The following is an 18916-nucleotide window of genomic DNA, read 5'->3' as shown; positions in this document are numbered from 1 at the left end:
AAATTTTAGGTGATTGCTTGTTGGTTGTGAAAGAATCTTTTTCAGCAGTCCTATCTGCTCTCAAGTTTCCCACTTTAGGGAGGAAAAAGCTCCCCATGTTCCATGATCCTGTACTTGCCTAATTTTGTCAGCCAAAGCCATTAGCAAAAAGTGCAAGGCAGATTAATCCAAAAACAAGGCCGGGTTCAATGGCTCATGCCACTTTGGGAGGCTGAGGTGGGTGGATCAGCTGAGGTCAGGAGTTTGAGACCAGCCTGGCCAAAATGGTGAAATCACGTCTCTACTAAAAATACAAAAATTATCTGAGTGTGGTTGTGGGCGCCTGTAATCCCAGCTGCTCAGGAGGCTGAGGCAGGAGAATCGCTTGAACCTGAGTGGCAGAGGTTGCAGTGAGCCAAGCTCTCGCCATTGCACTCCAGCCTGGGCGACAAGAGTGAGACTGTGTCTCGAAACGAACAAACAAACAAACAAAAACACAAAGACAATAGTGGTTAACATTCCATAATGCCAAATCTAATCTTAGCTCAGAGGGACTTTACTGAGAGGGGCCTCTAACCTCCTAAATCTTAGGAAAGACTCTAACCTTTTGAAGTTGTGCCTCAAACACAAGTTTTGTCAAGTGTTTTTGCCTTTCATTAAAAGGGACCTTTTATCTTATCCATCTTAGGAGAAACTCTAACTCCACCCAATCCCATTCTTTACCTGGGTGTGCCACCACTTACAAAAAGTTAGCCAATTGGTGATACAGTCTATTTCCTTTGGGTTGGGGGTTTCCTTGGTTTCATCCCTTTGTGATTCACTGAAAAGAAGCTTCCAGAAATGGTCCCAATCCAGAACTGAAGAGTGGGTTCTTGGATCTGATACAAGAAAGAATTTAGAGCCGGGGGTGGTGGCTTCAGCCTGTAACTCTGGCAATTTGGGAGGCTGAGGCGGGAGGATCACTTGAGGTCAGGAGTTCGAGATCAGTCTGGCCAACATGGTGAAACCCCATCTTTACTAAAAATACAAAAGTTAGCCGGGCATAGTTGTGCACACCTGTAATCCCAGCTAATCCAGAGGCTGAGGTAGAAGGATCTCTTGCACCCAGGAGATGGAGGTTGCAGTGAGCCGAGATGGTGCCACTGCACTCCAGCCTGGGTGACAGAGTGGGACTCTGTCTAAAAGAAAAAAAAAAAGGAAAAGAAAGAATTTTGGGTAAGTCTGCAGTGCAAAGCAAAAGCAAATTCATTAAGAAAGTAAAGGAATAAAAGAATAGCTCTCCGTAGGCACAGCAGCAGTGTGGGCTGCTCAACTAAGGATACTTACAGTTATTTATCGATTATATGCTAACCAAGGGGTGGATTATTAATGAGTTTTACAAGAAAGGGGTGGGCAATTCCCAGAACTGAGTGTTTCTCTTCTTTTTAGACCATGTAAGGTAACTTTCTGATGTTGCCATGGCATTCGTTAACTGTCTTGGTGCTGGTGGGAATGTCTTTCGCATTATAATTAGCGTGTAATGATCCGTGAGGACAATCAAAGGTCACTTTCATTCCCATCTTGGATTTGGTGGATTTTTGTGGCTTCTTTACTGCAAACTGTTTTATCAGCAAGGTCTTTGTGAACTGTATCTTGTGCCAATCTCCTATTTACCCTGTGATTTAGAATGCCTGACCTCATGGAAAAGCAGTCCTGTAGGTCTCAGCCCCATTTTACCCAGAACCTATTCCAGATGCAGTTGCTCTGGTTCAAACTCCTCTGACATGGCCACGGAGTGCTGGAATGTGGCTGGTCTGAACTGCAATGTGCTGGAAAGGTAAAATACAAGGGTACATTCAAAGATTTAGCTTCAAAAATGTATATGCTTTATTAACCATTACATACTAATCACATAGTAAAATAATAATATTTTGGAGTAAAATAATAATATATTGAGCTGATTAAATTGTTACAATCAATTCCACTTGTTGTTCCACCTGTTTCTTTCTTTTTTATTTTGAGACGAAGTCTCTCTGTCGCTAGGCTGGAGTGCTGTGGCACGATCTCAGCTCTCTACATTCTCTGACTCCCGGGATCAAACCATTCTCCTGTCTCAGCCTCCCTAGTAGCTGGGATTGCAAGTGCCTGTCACCACACCCAGCTAATTTTTTTATTTTTGGTAGAGCCAGGGTTTCATCTTGTCAGCCAGGCTGGTCTCGAACTCCTGACCTCAGGTCGTTCACCACCTAGGCCCCTCAAAGTGCTGGGATTACAGGTGTGAGCCACTGTGCCCGGCCCCACCTTTTTCTTTTTACTTTTTAACATTTGACTACTAGAAAATTCAAAATTTACATGTGGCTCATATTTTACTGCAGAGGACTGCCTCCTTTTTGAAATCTCAGGCTGCCTGCATGTATTAGTGCGTTTTCATACTGCTGTAAACAAATACCTCACACTGCGTAATTTTTTTAAGTGGCTTAATTGAATCATAGTCCTTCATGGCTGAAAAATCCTCAGGAAAATTACAATCATGACCATGACAGAAGGTGAAGGGAAAGCAAGGCACATCTCACATGGTGGAAAATGAGAGAACCGGGAAGGTGGGAGAGGGGACGTGCCACAGTTTTTAAACCATCAGATATCTTGAGAGCTCTCTTACTATCACAAGAACAGCATGAGGATAATCCCCCCTAATAATCCAATCACCTTCCACCCGGTCTCTGCCCTGACACGTGGGAATTACAATTTTTTTTTTCTTTGAGATGGAGTCTCGCTCTGTCGCCCAGGCTGGAGGGCAATGGTATCATCTCGGCTCACTGCAACCTCCACCTGCTGGGTTCAAGTGATTCTCCTGCCTCAGGCTACTGAGTAGCTGGGACTACAGGCGTGCGCTGCCATGCCTGGCTAATTTTTTTTTTTTTTTTTTTTTTTTGAGACGGAGTCTTGCTCTGTGCCCCAGGCTGGAGTGCAGTGGCGTGATCTCGGCTCACTGCAAGCTCCGCCTCCCGGGTTCACACCATTCTCCTGCCTCAGCCTCCCGAGTAGCTGGGACTACAGGCGCCCGCCAACACACCCGGCTAATTTTTTGTATTTTTAGTAGAGACGGGGTTTCACTGTGTTAGCCAGGATGGTCTCGATCTCCTGACCTCGTGATCCGCCCGCCTTGGCCTCCCAAAGTGCTGGGATTACAGGCTTGAGCCACCGCGCCTGGCCACGCCTGGCTAATTTTTGTATTTTTAGTACAGACAGGGTTTCACCATATTGGCCAGGCCGGCCTGGAACTCCGGAACTCGTTATCTGCCTATCTCAGCCTCCCAAAGTGCTGGGATTACAGGTGTGAGCCACAGCGCACGGACGGGAATTACAATTTGAGATTAGATTTGGGTGGAGCCATAGAGTCAAAGGATATCACTGCAAAGGATCCGCACCAAGGAAGGTCATAAAATCCGAAATTTTAAAATAATTGTCATTATATTATTTCAATTTGTGAATAACTATATTATATATCATTTATAAATGCATATGACGTTATACACAAGGTTAAATGCAAATATCCTCTGGTGTTGGCCTGGCTCAGATCAGGGAAGAAGCCTTGCCTGTAAAGGCTGCAGCTTAGGCTGTTATTTTTACTTCATTCAGCCCGGCGTCTGATCAAATATTCCGTCACTCAGGGCGTGAAGGGTGGGTCCTGAAACCTTATCCAATCAGGGGCCATATATTAGAAACTGTATAATCAGGCATGCAGCTGGAGAGAAGAAGACGTCTCTGTAATTTTATCGGTCCTTTTGTGTTTCTCTGCGTCCAGAGCTCCGGTTCTTCTCTTCACTGCTCTCCGTCCTCTGCTCCTAGAGGTCAAGCCTCTGTGGCCTTGGGTCCTGCAGGTATCTGCAAATTTATGGCTAAAGCCGAGAAATGGTGAGTGCTGGGTCTGGCATCGTGAGAGAGGGGTGGGGGTTGGTTTGAACCGGCTGCAAGTGACTGTAGCAGGGCCCAAACTTCCTCGCAGTCAGCTCCGGAGTCTGAGGATCCAAATCCTCCTTGCCCCAGTTCGGCTTTTAGTCCCCTCGAGCCGTAAGATGGTGCCTGGGCCAGCGGCTGGGACACTGGGAGTTCTGCCTTTTCCCTTTGCAGTGGCTTTGCCCTAGGCTGGAGCCCTCTCTGGGCAGCTCTGCACTCCCAGCGCCTCATCTCACCCAGATTGTGCAGGGATGGGAAAGTCATCAGGGGAGAATCCAGACTCAGGGTGCAGGATTCAAAAGTGGAAAGAGCTGTGGTCCCTGGGCTCCCTAGTTCCTCATTTTTCCTTTTAGAGATGTATGGGAGTCATTGTAAAAATATTAGAGAATTTAATCAAAGTGTGATTCAAGAATCATAGAGCGGGCCAGGCGCGGTGGCTCACGCCTGTAATCCCAGCACTTTGGGAGGCGGAGGCAGGTGGATCACGAGGTCAGGAGTTCGAGACCAGCCTGACCAACATGGTGAAACCCCATCTCTACTGAAAATACAAAAATTAGCTGGGTGTGGTGGCACGTGCCTGTAGTCCCAGCTACTTGGTAGTCTGAGACAGGAGAATCACTTGAACCCGGGAGGCGGAGGTTGCAGTGAGCCGAGATTGCGCCATTGTACTCCAGCCTGGGCGACAGAGCCAGAGTCCACTTCAAAAAAAAAAAAAGCAAAAGAAAAAAAAGAAAAGAATCATAGAGCGCCCAGCTATGGCTTGTGGGTTGTGATCCATGGGAGAGACTTGAAGAAAAGTCTGTTATAAGTTGCATGATGAAGTAAACCAAATTCAATAATTGGTTTAGTACAGTTATTTAGTTTTTTTATTTGTAAGATCCAGGTGAAAATTTATTGGTTACGTCATCAGAGATTCATTGGCAGATTGTGGTTGCCTAGGCCTTAATATTTTCTTCAAGATAATAGTTTCCAAGATAATAATTTCTTCAAGATAATAATTTCCAATAAAACCTCTGCCTCCCGGGTTCAAATGATTGTCCTGCCTCAGCCTCCCTAGTAGCTGGAATTACAGATGCAGGCCACCAGGCCCAACTAATTTTTGTATTTTTAGTAGAGATGGGATTTCACCATGTTGGCCAGGTTGGTCTCGAACTTTGGCCTCAGGTGATCTGCCTGCCTCAGCCTCCCAACGGGTTTGGGTTACAGGCATGAGCCACCGCGGCCAGTCGAATATTTTTTCTTTTACCTTTTATTTTAGGTTCAGGAGTACATGTGCAAGTTTGTTATATAGGTAAAATCATATCATGAAGTTTTTGTGTACAGATTTTATTATCACTCACGTAGTAAGCATAGTACTCAACAGATTTGTTTTCTGATTTTCTTCATCTTCCGACCCTCCACCCTGAACTGAGCCTCCGTGTTTATTGTTCTCTTATTTGCGTCCATGTGTTATTATTTCGCTCCCGCTTACAACTGTATGTTGATACAGTTTTTGATTTTCTGTTCCTGCACTAGTTTTCTAAAAATAACAGTCTCCAGCTCCATTGACGTTGCCGCAAAGGACATGATGTTGTTCTTTCTTATAGCTGCATCATATTTCATGGTGTTTACATACCACGTTTTCTTTATCCAGGCTACCACTGAAGACATACAGGATTATTTCTGGTTTTTGCTATTGTGAATCATTCCGTAATAAACATATGCATGCATGTGTCTTCATGGTAGAATAACTTACATTTATTGGGTATATTCCCAATTGTAGGACTGGGAATGGTAATTGTGTTTTCGGGTTTTTGAAAAAATGCCAAACTCTTTTTCTCAATGATTAAACAAATTTATACCCTCACCAGCAGTGTATAAGCATTCCATTTCTCCACAACCTCACAAGCATCTGTTTGGTTTTTGTTTTTTTTTTTGACTTTTTAGTCTAATTGTTTTTATTTGAATTATTTCTTTTTTCTTCATTAGTCTAGTGTTTTATCTATCTTATTATTTTTACACAGAATCAGCTTCTGGTTTTGTTGAACTTTTTTTTTTTTTGAGACAGAGTTTCACTTTTTCGCCCAGGCTGGAGTGCAGTGGGGTGATCTTGGCTCACTGCAACCTTCGCCTTCTATTTTCAAGTGATTCTTCTGGGATTACAGGCATGTGCCACCATGCCCAGCTAATTATTGTATTTTTAGTAGAGATGGGGTTTCACCGTGTTAGCCAGGCTAGTCTCAAACTCCTGACCTCGTGATATGCCTGCCTTGGCCTCTGAAAGGGCTGGGATTCCAGGAGTGAGCCACAGTGCACGGCCCGTTGAACTTTTTATAGTTATTTAGGTCTCAACCTTCTTCCTTTCAGTTCTGATTTTGGTTATTTCTTGATTTTTGCGAGCGTTGAAGTTGGTTTGCTTTTTTGAAATTCTTTTAACTGTAACATTAGATTTTTAAATTGAGATATTTCTAACTTTTTGATGTGGATGTTTAGTGATATACATTTTGTCCTTAACACTGCCTTAGCTGTAACCCTGAGATTCTGGTATGTTGTATTTAATCTCTAATTAGTTTCAAAAATTTTATTTCTGCCTTAATTTCATTATTTACAAAATAGCCATTTGGAAGCTGATTATTCAATTTTTATGTAATTGCATCATTTTGTATGTTTTTTGTATTGAATTATTATTCTATATATTTTCTTTTTAAAATTAAGGATAGAGAAACATAAGAATAAATAAAAATTCTGGCTATTAATCTAAATGCTGAAAATTATTCAACACTTAGTACCAGCTCCCAGGGTGCCATGAAAATTAAATCACATTATGTGTTATTCCCAGCACAGTGTTCTGTGACATGCTCCAGAGCACATAATAGCTGCTTAACAAACATTTTATGAGTACATGTGTACAGGTTTCCCAGGTGCAGACCTACTCAGATATTGCTGCCTTCTGTTGTCCCTGTAAACTTAAAAAAACCAACAAAAAATATAATATTTCAGGGTGGAGATTGGTTGTCTTTATTTGTACCAGATGTATTTACATTGTGACAAATGTGGTGGGTGTAAGGGACTCTTTGCTGTGCCTGCTTTCTCTCGCTGATGCTAATAATGTGCCTGGGAAAGCACAATCAGCATTTACAGGGGACTTGTTGAAAAAGCCCATTCCTGGACCCTTTTGGATCCTGCAGAATCACTTTGCATAAAGCAGGGCCAAGATTACCAAGTGATTTATAAACTTGAGGGGTTCAAGATACTCAGGAGAGTTTAGTTCAACCTTTGCATCAAAGGAAGGCTGCACTGCGTACCCTGTTTCAGTTTGGTAGGAAGAAGTCAGTGTGGTTTATGCTCCCATTACTGTAAAGAAGATTGCTGGTGTCTGACAGAGGAGGGCAGGGAAAAAGAAACATATTTTAATGATTATGGGGAAGCTCGCTGTTCTCTCATTGCTCTTAAATCTTTTTATTTATACACAACAAAAATGGGTGAATGTTTTCTGCAAGTCTCGGTCTTTCTGCCATGGATGTGTGTGGTGGTAGCAGGTGAATAGGTTGTGCTTTAAAGGCATATTCTCAAGATGCAGGTTTGATATGTCCAGAGAATCTTATCTGAAAATACATTTCAGAGAAAGAGGAGGAAAAGAAAAAAATCTCTTTTTCTCAGGTGAGCATGTCTCAGATCAAGCACAGTGTCCACTCTGCCTTTTGGAAAGCCATGTGTTCAGAACTTACAAATTTTTACATCTCTACTTGTGCTGTTGATCCCTAATGAGTTTGTTTCAACTATTTTTTGTGATTTGTATGATAGTGAAGGGGTTCTGAAAAAAATGTTTTTTCCTATATGCTGTAGCGTTCTATACATTCTCTTCATCTTGGATTCTTGTATGCCATGCAGAATTCTCACCACGAATTTATAACCTGCAATATTTAAAATGTTCCCATTGTAGCTGTTGAACATGAGAAGGTGTGGATACTCAAGATTTCTATTGGGGAAACACAGTTGTCTTTGGATATTAGTGAAAAGTGAAACATACTTGTTGAGGTTTCATCTGTGTGCTCTAGTAGTTCCATGCAGAACAGGGTTTAGAAAATGTTCATTTAAACAGAATGGCATTTATTACCCAGAAAGTTCTGAAAAAACTATTAGGAGATACTTGCTCTCCAGGGTGCTAAACAAAGACTACTTAAAATTACTATTAAAAATTACACGACAGGGAAGTTATCTGCACCTTCAACTTTGCATAAAACTGATGTTTCTTTATAATTAAATTCAGGCCAGGCACGGTGGCTCAGGCTTGTAATCTCAGCACTTTGGGAGGCCGAGGCAGGCAGATCACATGAGGTCAGGAGTTCGAGGCCAGACTGGCCAACCTGGTGAAACCCTGTCTCTACTAAAAAAATACAAAAATTAGCCAAGCGTGGTGCCATGCACCTGTAATCCCAGCTACTTGGGAGGTTGAGGCAGGAGAACTGCTTGACCGCAGGAGGCGGAGGTTGCAGTGACCTGAGATTACACCACTGCACTCTAGCCTGGGCAACAGAGCAAGACTCCGTCTCAAAAGAAAAAAAATATATATATATATATATATATATATTTAAAGTTAGTTACAATTTATTTTTCTGAGAGGAGAGAAATATCACAGCAGTGATGTTGTGTCCTGTGTGCATCAGCACATAATACAACTGTGTCCTAATAAAGTTGATAACAATTTTATTCACTTGGTTCAAGATCTCTATGACATTTTTTCCACTATAGAGTTAATTATTATTCTCTTAATTATTAAGTACACTTAGGAGATTTACTAGCTGAAGTGCATAAACCATCACATTTAATCTGGATGCTGTCCTTTCTTTTTAGATGACTTTTGCATATATTTGTCTTTTAAAAATGAAGGCTCTTATCTTTATTTACAGGTGAGAGAAACTGGGGAAAACCCAGACTCTGCCACTTACTGGATGTTTGACAAAATATTCTTACTAGGCTAGAAACATTGGTGAACTTGCTAAAAATTCAGAAATTCAGACTTTATCCCCAATCTCCTGAAAGAAAATCTCACAACAAAATATTTAGTTTATTGCACATATTTAGACTTAAGAGGTACCTTCCAACTCTGACCGGGTGAGGTGGCTCACGCCTGCAATCCCAGCACTTTGGGAGGCCGAGGTGAGTGGATCATGTGAGGTCAGGAGTTCAAGACCTGCCTGGCCAACATGGAGAAACCCCGTCTCTACTAAAAATACAAAAATTAGCCAGGCATGGTGGCCCACGACTGTACTCCCAGCTACTTGGGAGACTGAGGCAGGAGAATCAATGGAACCCAAGAGGCAGAGGTTGCACTGAGCCAAGATCATGCCACTGCACTCCAGCCTGGGCAACAGTGTGAGACTTGGTAAAAAAAAAAAAAAAAAAAAAAAAGGAAAGAAAAGAAAAAAGGACATATCCATGTTGATGCCCTTAATTTTATAATTTGTCATCCAGAAAATTATCAAAGCTACTGTGGTGTTGTGGATCTTATGCTCTCCTCTTTTCTCAGACTTAGAGAATACTTCCATGTTAAAAATTATCTTAGCGAATAATTTTAGTCACTCTTATAAGTGAGAACCACTTCTTTTTACTCTCTTTTTTAACTTGAGTCAACTAAAAATCTCTGCTTATGGCCATATGGTCTGTTCATGAGTGTTTTTTTTTTTCTTTCAGGAACTATTGACATTCAGAGACATAGCTATAGAATTCTCTCTAGAGGAATGGCAATGCCTGGATCGTGCTCAGCAGAATTTATATAGAGAGGTGATGTTAGAGAACTACAGAAACCTGGTCTCCCTAGGTGAGGAAAACTTCAATACACAATTCCTAATACATTGCCTTTCTCTCTTTTCTAAGATGATTTTGGTAATTTCTGCATTGCATGAGTGAATTTTAGCCCTCTGATTTAAAGAAAATCTTGGGGATTCATTGGTGTAGAACAAATTCTTCAAGATGTTTTATCTTGACCTGAACTTTTCCCTTTCCTGAGCTTGTGTACCTTTTGCTCTGGTTTAGTGGCAATTCCAAAAATGTCGTGGCATAAAATAGCGTTGCCCACGCCTTAGAATTCAGTTGCCACCAATTTTTGATTTAGTAGTACTGAGTAGTGAAATTAAGGACTTACAAATTTAAAATATTTTCTAAATATTTAGAAAGTTCTGTTATGAATCAATATTAATTTTCTAGAATTTTCTATTATATCCTCTTTACTGAGCATAATACTAGTTTGGTAATTAAAGAATTCAGCAAGATTTATATGACCGGGTACAGTGGCTCACACCTGTAATCCCAGCACCTTGGGAGGCCGAGGCATGCAGATCACAAAGTCAGGAGTTCGAGACCAGCCTGGCCAATATGGTGAAACTCCATCTCTACTAAAAATACAAAAATTAGCTGGGCGTGGTGATACGTGCCTGTAGTCCCAGCTACTCGGGAGGCTGAGGCAGAAGAATCGCTTGCACCTGGGAAATGGAGGTTGCAGTGAGCCAAGATCGTGCCACTGTACTCCAGTCTGAGCAACAGAGTGAGACTCCATCTCAAAAAATAAATAAATAAATAAATAAATAAGATTTATGTTACTTTTTTTTCTTAATAAAACAGGTATTACTCTCTCTAAGTCAGACTTGATCACCTGTCTGGAGCAAAATAAAGAGCCCCAGAATATAAAGAGAAATGAGATGGTATCCAAACACCCAGGTAGGTGAGAGCGAATGAAGCAGATGACACAGATGAGATATCCACAAGTCAAGGAGGTAGCCAGTCTTTAAAATGTGGTCTGCGGAGCTGTGCTTTGATGGAAAGAGTTTCTGAGAAGCTTGAGTCATTTTTTTTTTTTTTCTCTCACATTGGGACACCTTCTGCTCCATGCTGTTAAATTCTCTAAGGATTCTACTTTCACTTCAATAATCTTTCTTCAAGTTCACAGTGTGAGCCAAAGTTTTCTTTATGGCTTATCAGGGACTGCACAAACTGACTACTTTGCCATTGCTTTTGGGGACACACTAATATCTGCATATTTTTGAGAAACTCTATGTTAAACCATTTAAAAAAATTTTTTTTGCAGCATGTCTAAAATGTATGAGAATAGTAATTTCTGTTTCATTGGTGGTTGTCCATTTTTCTGTACATGCCATTCTGTTTTTGTTAATATAGCCTTGAAATATAGTTTAAAGTTTTTTACAATTTTTTCATTTTTTAATTTTTATATATGTATTTATTTATTTATTTAGATGGTGGGTTATGATACTTGCTGTAGGGGGATATGCAAGCAGGGTACCTCATGTCTTCATTTTACTGTGTTGCATATTTTAGATATATATTCATAAGTGGTATTGCTGTATTATATAATAATTTCATTTTTATTTATTTGAAGAATATTCATGATATTTTTTATGATGGCTGCATCTTTTTTCTCATCAACAACTTACGTAGGTTTCGATTTCTTTACATCGTCAACATAGTTGGTATTTTAAAAAAAATTATACTGGCCATCGTAATTGATGTAAGGTAATTTTGTTTTGTATTGTGATTTTATTTTGCATTTTTCTATAAATTATTAATTTTGTGCAACCTTTCAAATACTTCTTCCCATTTGTATATCTTTTTATTAAAATTTATTTTTATTTTTTTATTTTATTTTTTTGAGACAGAGTCTCGCTCTGTCGCCCAGGCTGGAGTGCAGTGGCACAATCTCGGCTCACTGCAAGCTCCACCTCTTGGGTTCACGCCATTCTCCTGCCTCAGCCTCTCAGAGTAGCTGGGACTACAGGCGCCCACCACTATGCCCGGCTAATTTTTTTTGTATTTTTAGTGGAGACGGGGTTTCACCGTGGTCTCGATCTCCTGACCTCATGATCCGCCTGCCTCGGCCTCCCAAAGTGCTGAGATTACAAGCATGAGCCACCGCGCCCAGCCTAAAATGTAGTTTAATCATCTGCCCATTTCTTTATTCTTTTCTTTTTTTTTTTTTTAAACAGAATTTTGCTCTTGTTGCCTAAGCTGGAGTGCAATGGGGCGATTTTGGCTCACAGCAACCTCTGCCTCCCAGATTCAAATGATTCTCCTGCCTCAGTCTCCTGAGTAGTTGGGATCAGGGATGTGCCACCATGCCCAGCTAATTTTGTATTTTTAGTAGAGATGGGTTTTGTCATGTTGGTCAGACTGGTCTCGAATTACTGACCTCAGGTGATCTGCCCACCTCAGCCTCCCAAAGTTCTGGGATTACATGAGTGAGCCACCACACCTGATTCATTTGTGCATTTCTAAATCAAGTAATTCAATTATTGTTGTGTACTTCTAGGAGTTGTTTATATATTTTCAATATTAAGCCTTATCACATGTGATTTTCAAATACTGTCATCTATTTCTTGGGTGACACTGTCACTCTATTAAATGTTTTATTTTATTGCAGAAATTTTGAAGTTTAGCCTACTTAAATTTTTCTGTTCTTCTCTTTGTTGCTCATGCATTTGATGGCGTATCTAAGAAAATGGTGCCAAGACCAATGTCATGTCTTTCCACTATATTTTTTTCTAAGAGTTTCATTAGTTTTTTTTAGTCTAAGTATTTTGTTTAAAATATTTTTTGTATATGATGCAATTAAAGCATCCGACTTCATTTTTTCAATGTAGATATGCAGTTTTCAACATTATCTGTTGATGGGATTATATTTTCTCCATTGTCTGCTCATGGCAACCTTGTGGCAGATTATTTGATTATACACAGAAGAGTTCATTTGTGGGCTCCTTATTTTGTTCTATCATGTCTTTATTTGTCTTTGTGTGAATACCACATAGTTATTGTTATTGTTGCTTTTTATTATGTTTTGAAATTATGAAGTATAATGCCTCTGTTTTTCATGTGTGTTTCTCTAGATATAGTTCATAAAAAAATTTTAAACTTTTAGGTCAGGCGTGGTGGCTCCTGCCTGTAATCCCAGCACTTTGGGAGGCCGAGGTGGGTGGATCACGAGGTCAAGAGATCAAGACCATCCTGGCTAACATGGTGAAAACCCATCTCTACTAAAAAATATAAAAAATTAGCCAGGTGTAGTGGCGGACACCTATAGTACCAGCTACTTGGGAGGCTGAGGCAGGAGAATGGCATGAACCCAGGAGGTGGAGCTTGCAGTGAGCCAAGATCACACCATTGCACTCCAGCCTGAGCAACAGAGTGAGACTCTATCTCAAAGAAAAAAAAAAGATTAAACAATATTTCAGCAATAAATATACTTTTGGAATTTTGATAGAGATTATATTAAATTTGTTCACCACTGTGGGATATATTGACATCTTAACAAATTAAATTGTCACTTAAATATGTTGAGCCTTGAGCAAAAATATTAAATTAGGTTAAATTGAATTATTTGACCCTGTGCAAGAATACACTGACTAGTGTGTTTATTTCCATATATTTTTGATTTGCCAGTTTTACTTATTTTCTTTTTAGTTTTATTGAGCTTTGGTTAGAAAATATACACTGTATGATTTTGCTCTTCTTAAACTTTTTTTTTGACACAGGTTTCTTACTCTGTTGCCCAGATAGTGCAGTAGCACAATCTTGGCTCATCACAGCCTCAACCTCTTGGACTCAAGTAATCCTTCCACCTTGGCCTCCTGAGTGGCTTGCACCAGACCTACCCCACCATGCCCAGCTAATTTTTAATTATTTGTAGAGACAGGGTCTCACTATGTTCCCAAGGCTGGTATCAAACTTCTTGCCCTGAGTGATCCTACCACCTTGGCCTCCCAAAGTACTGGGATTACACCTGTGAGCCACTGCACCTGGCTGATCTTTTTAAATTTACTAAGACTTATGTGTTCTAACAGAATGCACCAAGTACAAATAAGAATATTGTGTATCCACTTGCTTTTGACTGGAGAGTTCTGTACATGTCTGTTTAGCCTATTTGGTTTGTGATATGGTGTAGGTGCCCTCAAAATCTCATGTTGAAATGTAATCTCCAATGTTGGATGTGGGACCTAATGAGAGCTGTTTGCATCATGGAGACAAATCCCTCATGAATGACTTGGCACAATCATAGAGTTCTCACGCTATTAATTCACATGAGAGCTGGTTGCTTAAAGGAACCTGGTTCCTCCAACTCACACTCACATCATCTTTCACCATGTGACATGTTTGGTTCTTTTTTGCCTTCCACTATAATTGCAAGCTTCCTTATATCCTCACCAGAAGCAGATGCTGGCATATACTTCTTGTACAGTCTACTGAACTGTGAACCAAAGAAATCTTTTTCATTGTAAATTACCCAGTCTGAGGTTATTTTCTATAACAATGCAAAATGAATTAATACACAATATAATGTTCTTCAGGTTTTGTTTTTTAATTGATTTTTTACTTAAACTTTTTATTTATTTTTGAAAGTGAGATCTTAATGTTTATAATTTTATGTTGCTATTTTATTTCTTGCTTCATTTTTGTCAATATTTGCTTTATATATTTTGAAGCCCTGATATTATATATGCGTATACATATAGATAGACATAATAGTTATAGATTCCTAGTAAATGGACTCATTTTACCATTATGTAATATTAATCTTTGTCTCATGCTAGTAATTGAATCATTTGCTTTTGTGTGTCTATAAAGATTTTTTCTTTGTGCTACGTTGGAGATTTTATAAAACCTCTTAATGTTACAATAGTATATTTTAAACTGGTAAAAAAAATGACTTCAGTTGCATAGAAAAATTTGTCCTCATTATATCTGCACTGTACTTCTTATTGATCTTGCTAATTGTATCTTTTTATGTTTTATGATTATTTTTATGCTTATATCTTTCAAATTTTAAAGAATAACTAAAAATGTTTTCTGTACCATCACAATAATGCCACAGAATTTTATTTTTTTTGTATATGCATATGTTTTTCAGAAAGTTTTGTATTTTCATATACTTGTTTTTCATTATATTATTTTAAGTGGAAAGACCTCTTTTCAGCATTTTATTTAGGGCACATGCAGTGCTTATATGCTTTTCCAGCATTTGTTTGTTCTGGAAGATCTTTATTTTGTAGTACATTTTTGCTGATTACATTATTTTCACAGTGAAGATTCTTTTTCAGCCTTTGACCATTTAACACAGTTCTTTTCTGACCTGCAAGGTTTCTGTTGACAAATTCACTGGTTGTCTCGGAGGACTAGGCTTATAAATAATACCTCACTTTTATCTTGCAGCTCCCAAGATTATCTTCTGGTTTGTGACTTTTGAAGCTTGCTTAAATATGTGTTATGGATCTTTTTGTGTATATCCTAGTTCGTTTGTTTAGCTTCTTCATTTTTTACATTACTTTTTTCATACTTTAAAATTATTTCACTTATTCTTTTTTTACTTCCACAATTGTTTATTTTTATTATTCCAAGCCTTTTGTTGACATTCTCATTTATCTGATGTCTGCTTTTCCATTTTTCTCATTGAGCAAAATATGGATTATCTTAAATTTTAAAAATTAATGTATACATCTTTATTTTTGTAGTTGCTTTTTGAAAATTTTGATTTTTTTGATTGGACCATGTTGCCCAAATATTTTGTATACATTGTAATCTTGGTTGAGATTTAGACATTAACATAAAACTACCTTTCACAATCTTTATAATGCAGCTCTTTCTTGGCATAGCCTGAAATCACTTGTCTTGGGTAGACATTCTGGGAGTCTTGCAAACATGTTCTCAGGATGTGTCTTGTCTGCAATTTTGTATTTATTTTTCAGTTAAGACTTCTTCATATTTCCCCTTTACTGGTCAGTAACTACTTTCTACATCTATTTCCTGTCCATGATAGTGCAGTCTTTCTGCTGTTGTAACATTCACTTTTGATCTCAGAAGACTTAAAGCTGTCATTAAAGGCACCATGTTCTTCTATTGGGGATGAGGAAGGGCTGTGTTGGGCAAATGTAGCAGACTTTTCTTTTCTCTATATATGGTTCTTGACATTGTGCTCACATGGTGCACACACTTACTTTACTTGTAAATTTCCAACAAAGGTATTTTGATAACTATGATTTTGTTACATTTATACATCTGTGAAGGAATTATGGCCTGTGGTATTTTGATATGCCATTTTGCTAATGTACCTTGAATAATTTTATAAATTTGATTTGTACAGTATGTTTATCTGAGTCTAGTAAGTGCAGTAACTTGTGATTTTTATGTCTTTCAGTTACGTGTTCTCATTTCAACCAAGACCTTCAGCCAGAGCAGGGCATAAAAGATTCACTCCAAAAAGTAATAACAAGAACACATGGAAAATGTGGACGTGAGAATTTACAATTAAAAAAGTGTTGTAAAAGAGTGGATGAGTATGAGGTGCACAAAGGAGGTTGTAATGAAGTTAACCAATGTTTGTCAAATACCCAAAACAAAATATTTCAGACTCATAAATGTGTCAAAGTCTTTGGTAAATTTTCAAATTGCAATAGACATAATACAAGATATACTGGAAAGAAACATTTGCAATGTAAAAAATATGGCAAATCATTTTGCATGTTTTCACACCTAAATCAACATCAGATAATTCATACTACAGAGAAGTCCTACAAATGTGAAGAATGTGGCAAATCCTTTAACCACTCCTCAAATGGTACTACACTTAAAAGAATTCTTACTGGAGAGAAACCCTACAGATGTGAGGAATGTGGCAAAGGCTTTAGGTGGCCCTCAAACCTTACTAGACATAAGAGAATTCACACTGGAGAGAAACCCTATGCATGTGAAGAATGTGGCCAAGCCTTTAGGCGCTCCTCAACACTTACTAACCACAAAAGAATTCATACTGGAGAGAGACCCTACAAATGTGAAGAATGTGGCAAAGCCTTTAGCGTATCCTCAGCCCTCACTTACCACAAGAGAATTCATACTGGAGAGAAGCCCTACACATGTGAAGAATGTGGCAAAGCCTTTAACTGCTCCTCGACCCTTAAGACACATAAGATAATTCATACTGGAGAGAAACCCTACACATGTGAAGAATGTGGCAGAGCCTTTAACTGCTCCTCAACTGTTAAGGCACATAAGAGAATTCATACTGGAGAGAAACCGTACAAATGTGAAAAATGTGACAAAGCTTTTAAGTGGCATTCAAGTCTTGCTAAACATAAGCTAATTCATACTGGAGAGAAACCCTACAAATGTGAATAATGTGGCAAAGTCCAGCCCTCAGGCCTTATAATACATACAATAATTTATACTGGAAAGAAAGCACTACAAGTGTAGAGAATGTGGCAAATCCTTTATCTAGTTCCACACCTTAATTGTACGTAAGAGAATTCATATTGGACAAAAATCTTATAAATGTAAAAAAATGTAACAAAGCCTTTAACCAACCCTCAAACCATAATAAGCCTAAGAGAATTTATTTAAAAACAGTTTTTTTTGAGATGGAGTCTCACTTTGTCATCTAGGCTGGAGTGCAGTGGCATGATCTCAGCTCACTGCAACCTCCACCTCCTGGGTCCAAGTGATTCTTCTGCCTCAGCCTGCCAAGTAGCAGGGACTACAGGCACATGCCACTATGCCTGGCTAATTTTTGTATTTTTAGTAGAGATGGGGTTTCACCATGTTGGCCAGACTGGTCTAGAACTCCAGACCTCAGGTGATCCACCCACCTCAGCATCCCAAAGTGCTGGGGTTACAGGCAGAGGTCACCACACCTGGCCTGCCAGTGGTCTTAACTGAAAATAAGTTGAAGAATTTTGTTCTCATAAATCAAATTTGTATTGTTTTTCACCCTATTTAGATTTTTAAAAAAATTTTGTGGGTAGATAGTGTGCATACACATGCTGAAACCAGCTTGGTTGGGGAGACCCTAACCCAGCAGTGCCAGAGGAATTAAAGACACACACACAGAAATATAGAAGTGTGAAGTGGGAAATCAGGGGTCTCACAGCCTTCAGAGCTGAGAGCCTCAAACAGAGATTTACCCACATATTTATTAAGAGCAAGCCAGTTGTTAGCATTGTTTCTATAGATATTAAATTAACTAAAAGTATCCCTTATGGGAAACGAAGGGATGGGCCAAATTAAAGGAATAGGTTGGGCTAGTTATCTGCAGCAGGAGTATGTCCTTAAGGCACGGATTGCTCATGCTATTGTTGGTGGTTTAAGAACACCTTTAAGCGGTTTTCTGTGCTGGGCAGACCAGGTGTTCCTTGCCCTCATTCTGGTAAACCCACAACCTTCGAGCGTGGGCTTTATGGCCATCATGAACATGTCACAGTGCTGCAGAGATTTTGTTTATGGCCAGTTTTGGGGCCAGTTTATGACCAGATTTTGGGGGGCTTGTTCCCAACATACACACTTACAGCATATATGAGACATTTTAACACAGGCATATATTATTTAATTATCACAGCAGAGTAAATGAGGTATTCCTCACTGCAAGCATGTATTTATCCTTTGTATTACAAACAATCCCATTATACAGTTCTAGTTATTTCAATATGTGCAATTATTAACCACAGGGTCATTTTATGATTATAAAAATTACATGATTATAATTAATATCCATACATTTCTGAGTCTTGATTAAATATTTTTAAAAACTTGTTTTATATGTATTTTTGTACATGTGGCCTCTCTGCTGACAAACAAAAACAGACTTTTAGTTTTTATTTACGTAGAGTTACATATACAAACATATTTCTCTAAAGATATATCAGCCAGACACAGTGGCTCATGCCTGTAATCTCAGCACTTTGGGAGGCCGAGAGGGGCAAATAATTTGAGGTCAGAAGTTCAAGACCAGCCTGATCAACATGGTGAAACCCCATCTTCACTAAAAATACAAAAAATTAGCTGGATGTGGTGATGCATGCCTGTATTTCCAGCTACTAGGGAGGCTGAGGCAGGAGAATCACTTGATCCTGGGAGGCAGAGGTTGTGGTAAGCCAAGATGCCATCACTGCCCTCCAGCCTGGATGACAGGGCAGGACACTGTTTAAAAAAAAAAAGATATACCTTATGTATAAGAAAGTTATGTAGCAAGTGA

At 39.1% G+C, this 18916-nt stretch overlaps 1 protein-coding gene across 1 annotated transcript; it reads left to right on the top strand.

The window, feature by feature from the left end:
* Positions 1–3866: 3866 nt before the first annotated feature.
* LOC100601706 (putative zinc finger protein 735) lies at positions 3867–17067 on the top strand. The gene is made up of 4 exons (XM_003279257.2): positions 3867–3873; positions 9589–9715; positions 10516–10611; positions 16091–17067. Exons 1-4 carry the CDS (start codon positions 3871–3873, stop codon positions 17065–17067), a joined length of 1203 nt encoding a protein of 400 aa, XP_003279305.2. The 5' UTR covers positions 3867–3870.
* The last annotated feature ends 1849 nt before the right edge of the window (positions 17068–18916 follow it).

The sequence above is a fragment of the Nomascus leucogenys genome, chromosome 17 (genome assembly GCF_006542625.1).
Source record: "Nomascus leucogenys isolate Asia chromosome 17, Asia_NLE_v1, whole genome shotgun sequence".
Taxonomy (NCBI): Eukaryota; Metazoa; Chordata; class Mammalia; order Primates; family Hylobatidae; genus Nomascus; species Nomascus leucogenys.
The sequence above is the reverse complement of the archived record's forward strand: the minus strand, read 5'-3'. Positions and strand labels throughout refer to the sequence as shown.

What these genes read in the sequence shown, in the direction of transcription:
- LOC100601706 (XM_003279257.2), top strand. An exon ending in CAGAAACCTGGTCTCCCTAG is followed by an intron (nt 9,716 to 10,515) that starts GTGAGGAAAACT and finishes TTAATAAAACAG; the next exon opens with GTATTACTCTCTCTAAGTCA. An exon ending in GATGGTATCCAAACACCCAG is followed by an intron (nt 10,612 to 16,090) that starts GTAGGTGAGAGC and finishes TATGTCTTTCAG; the next exon opens with TTACGTGTTCTCATTTCAAC.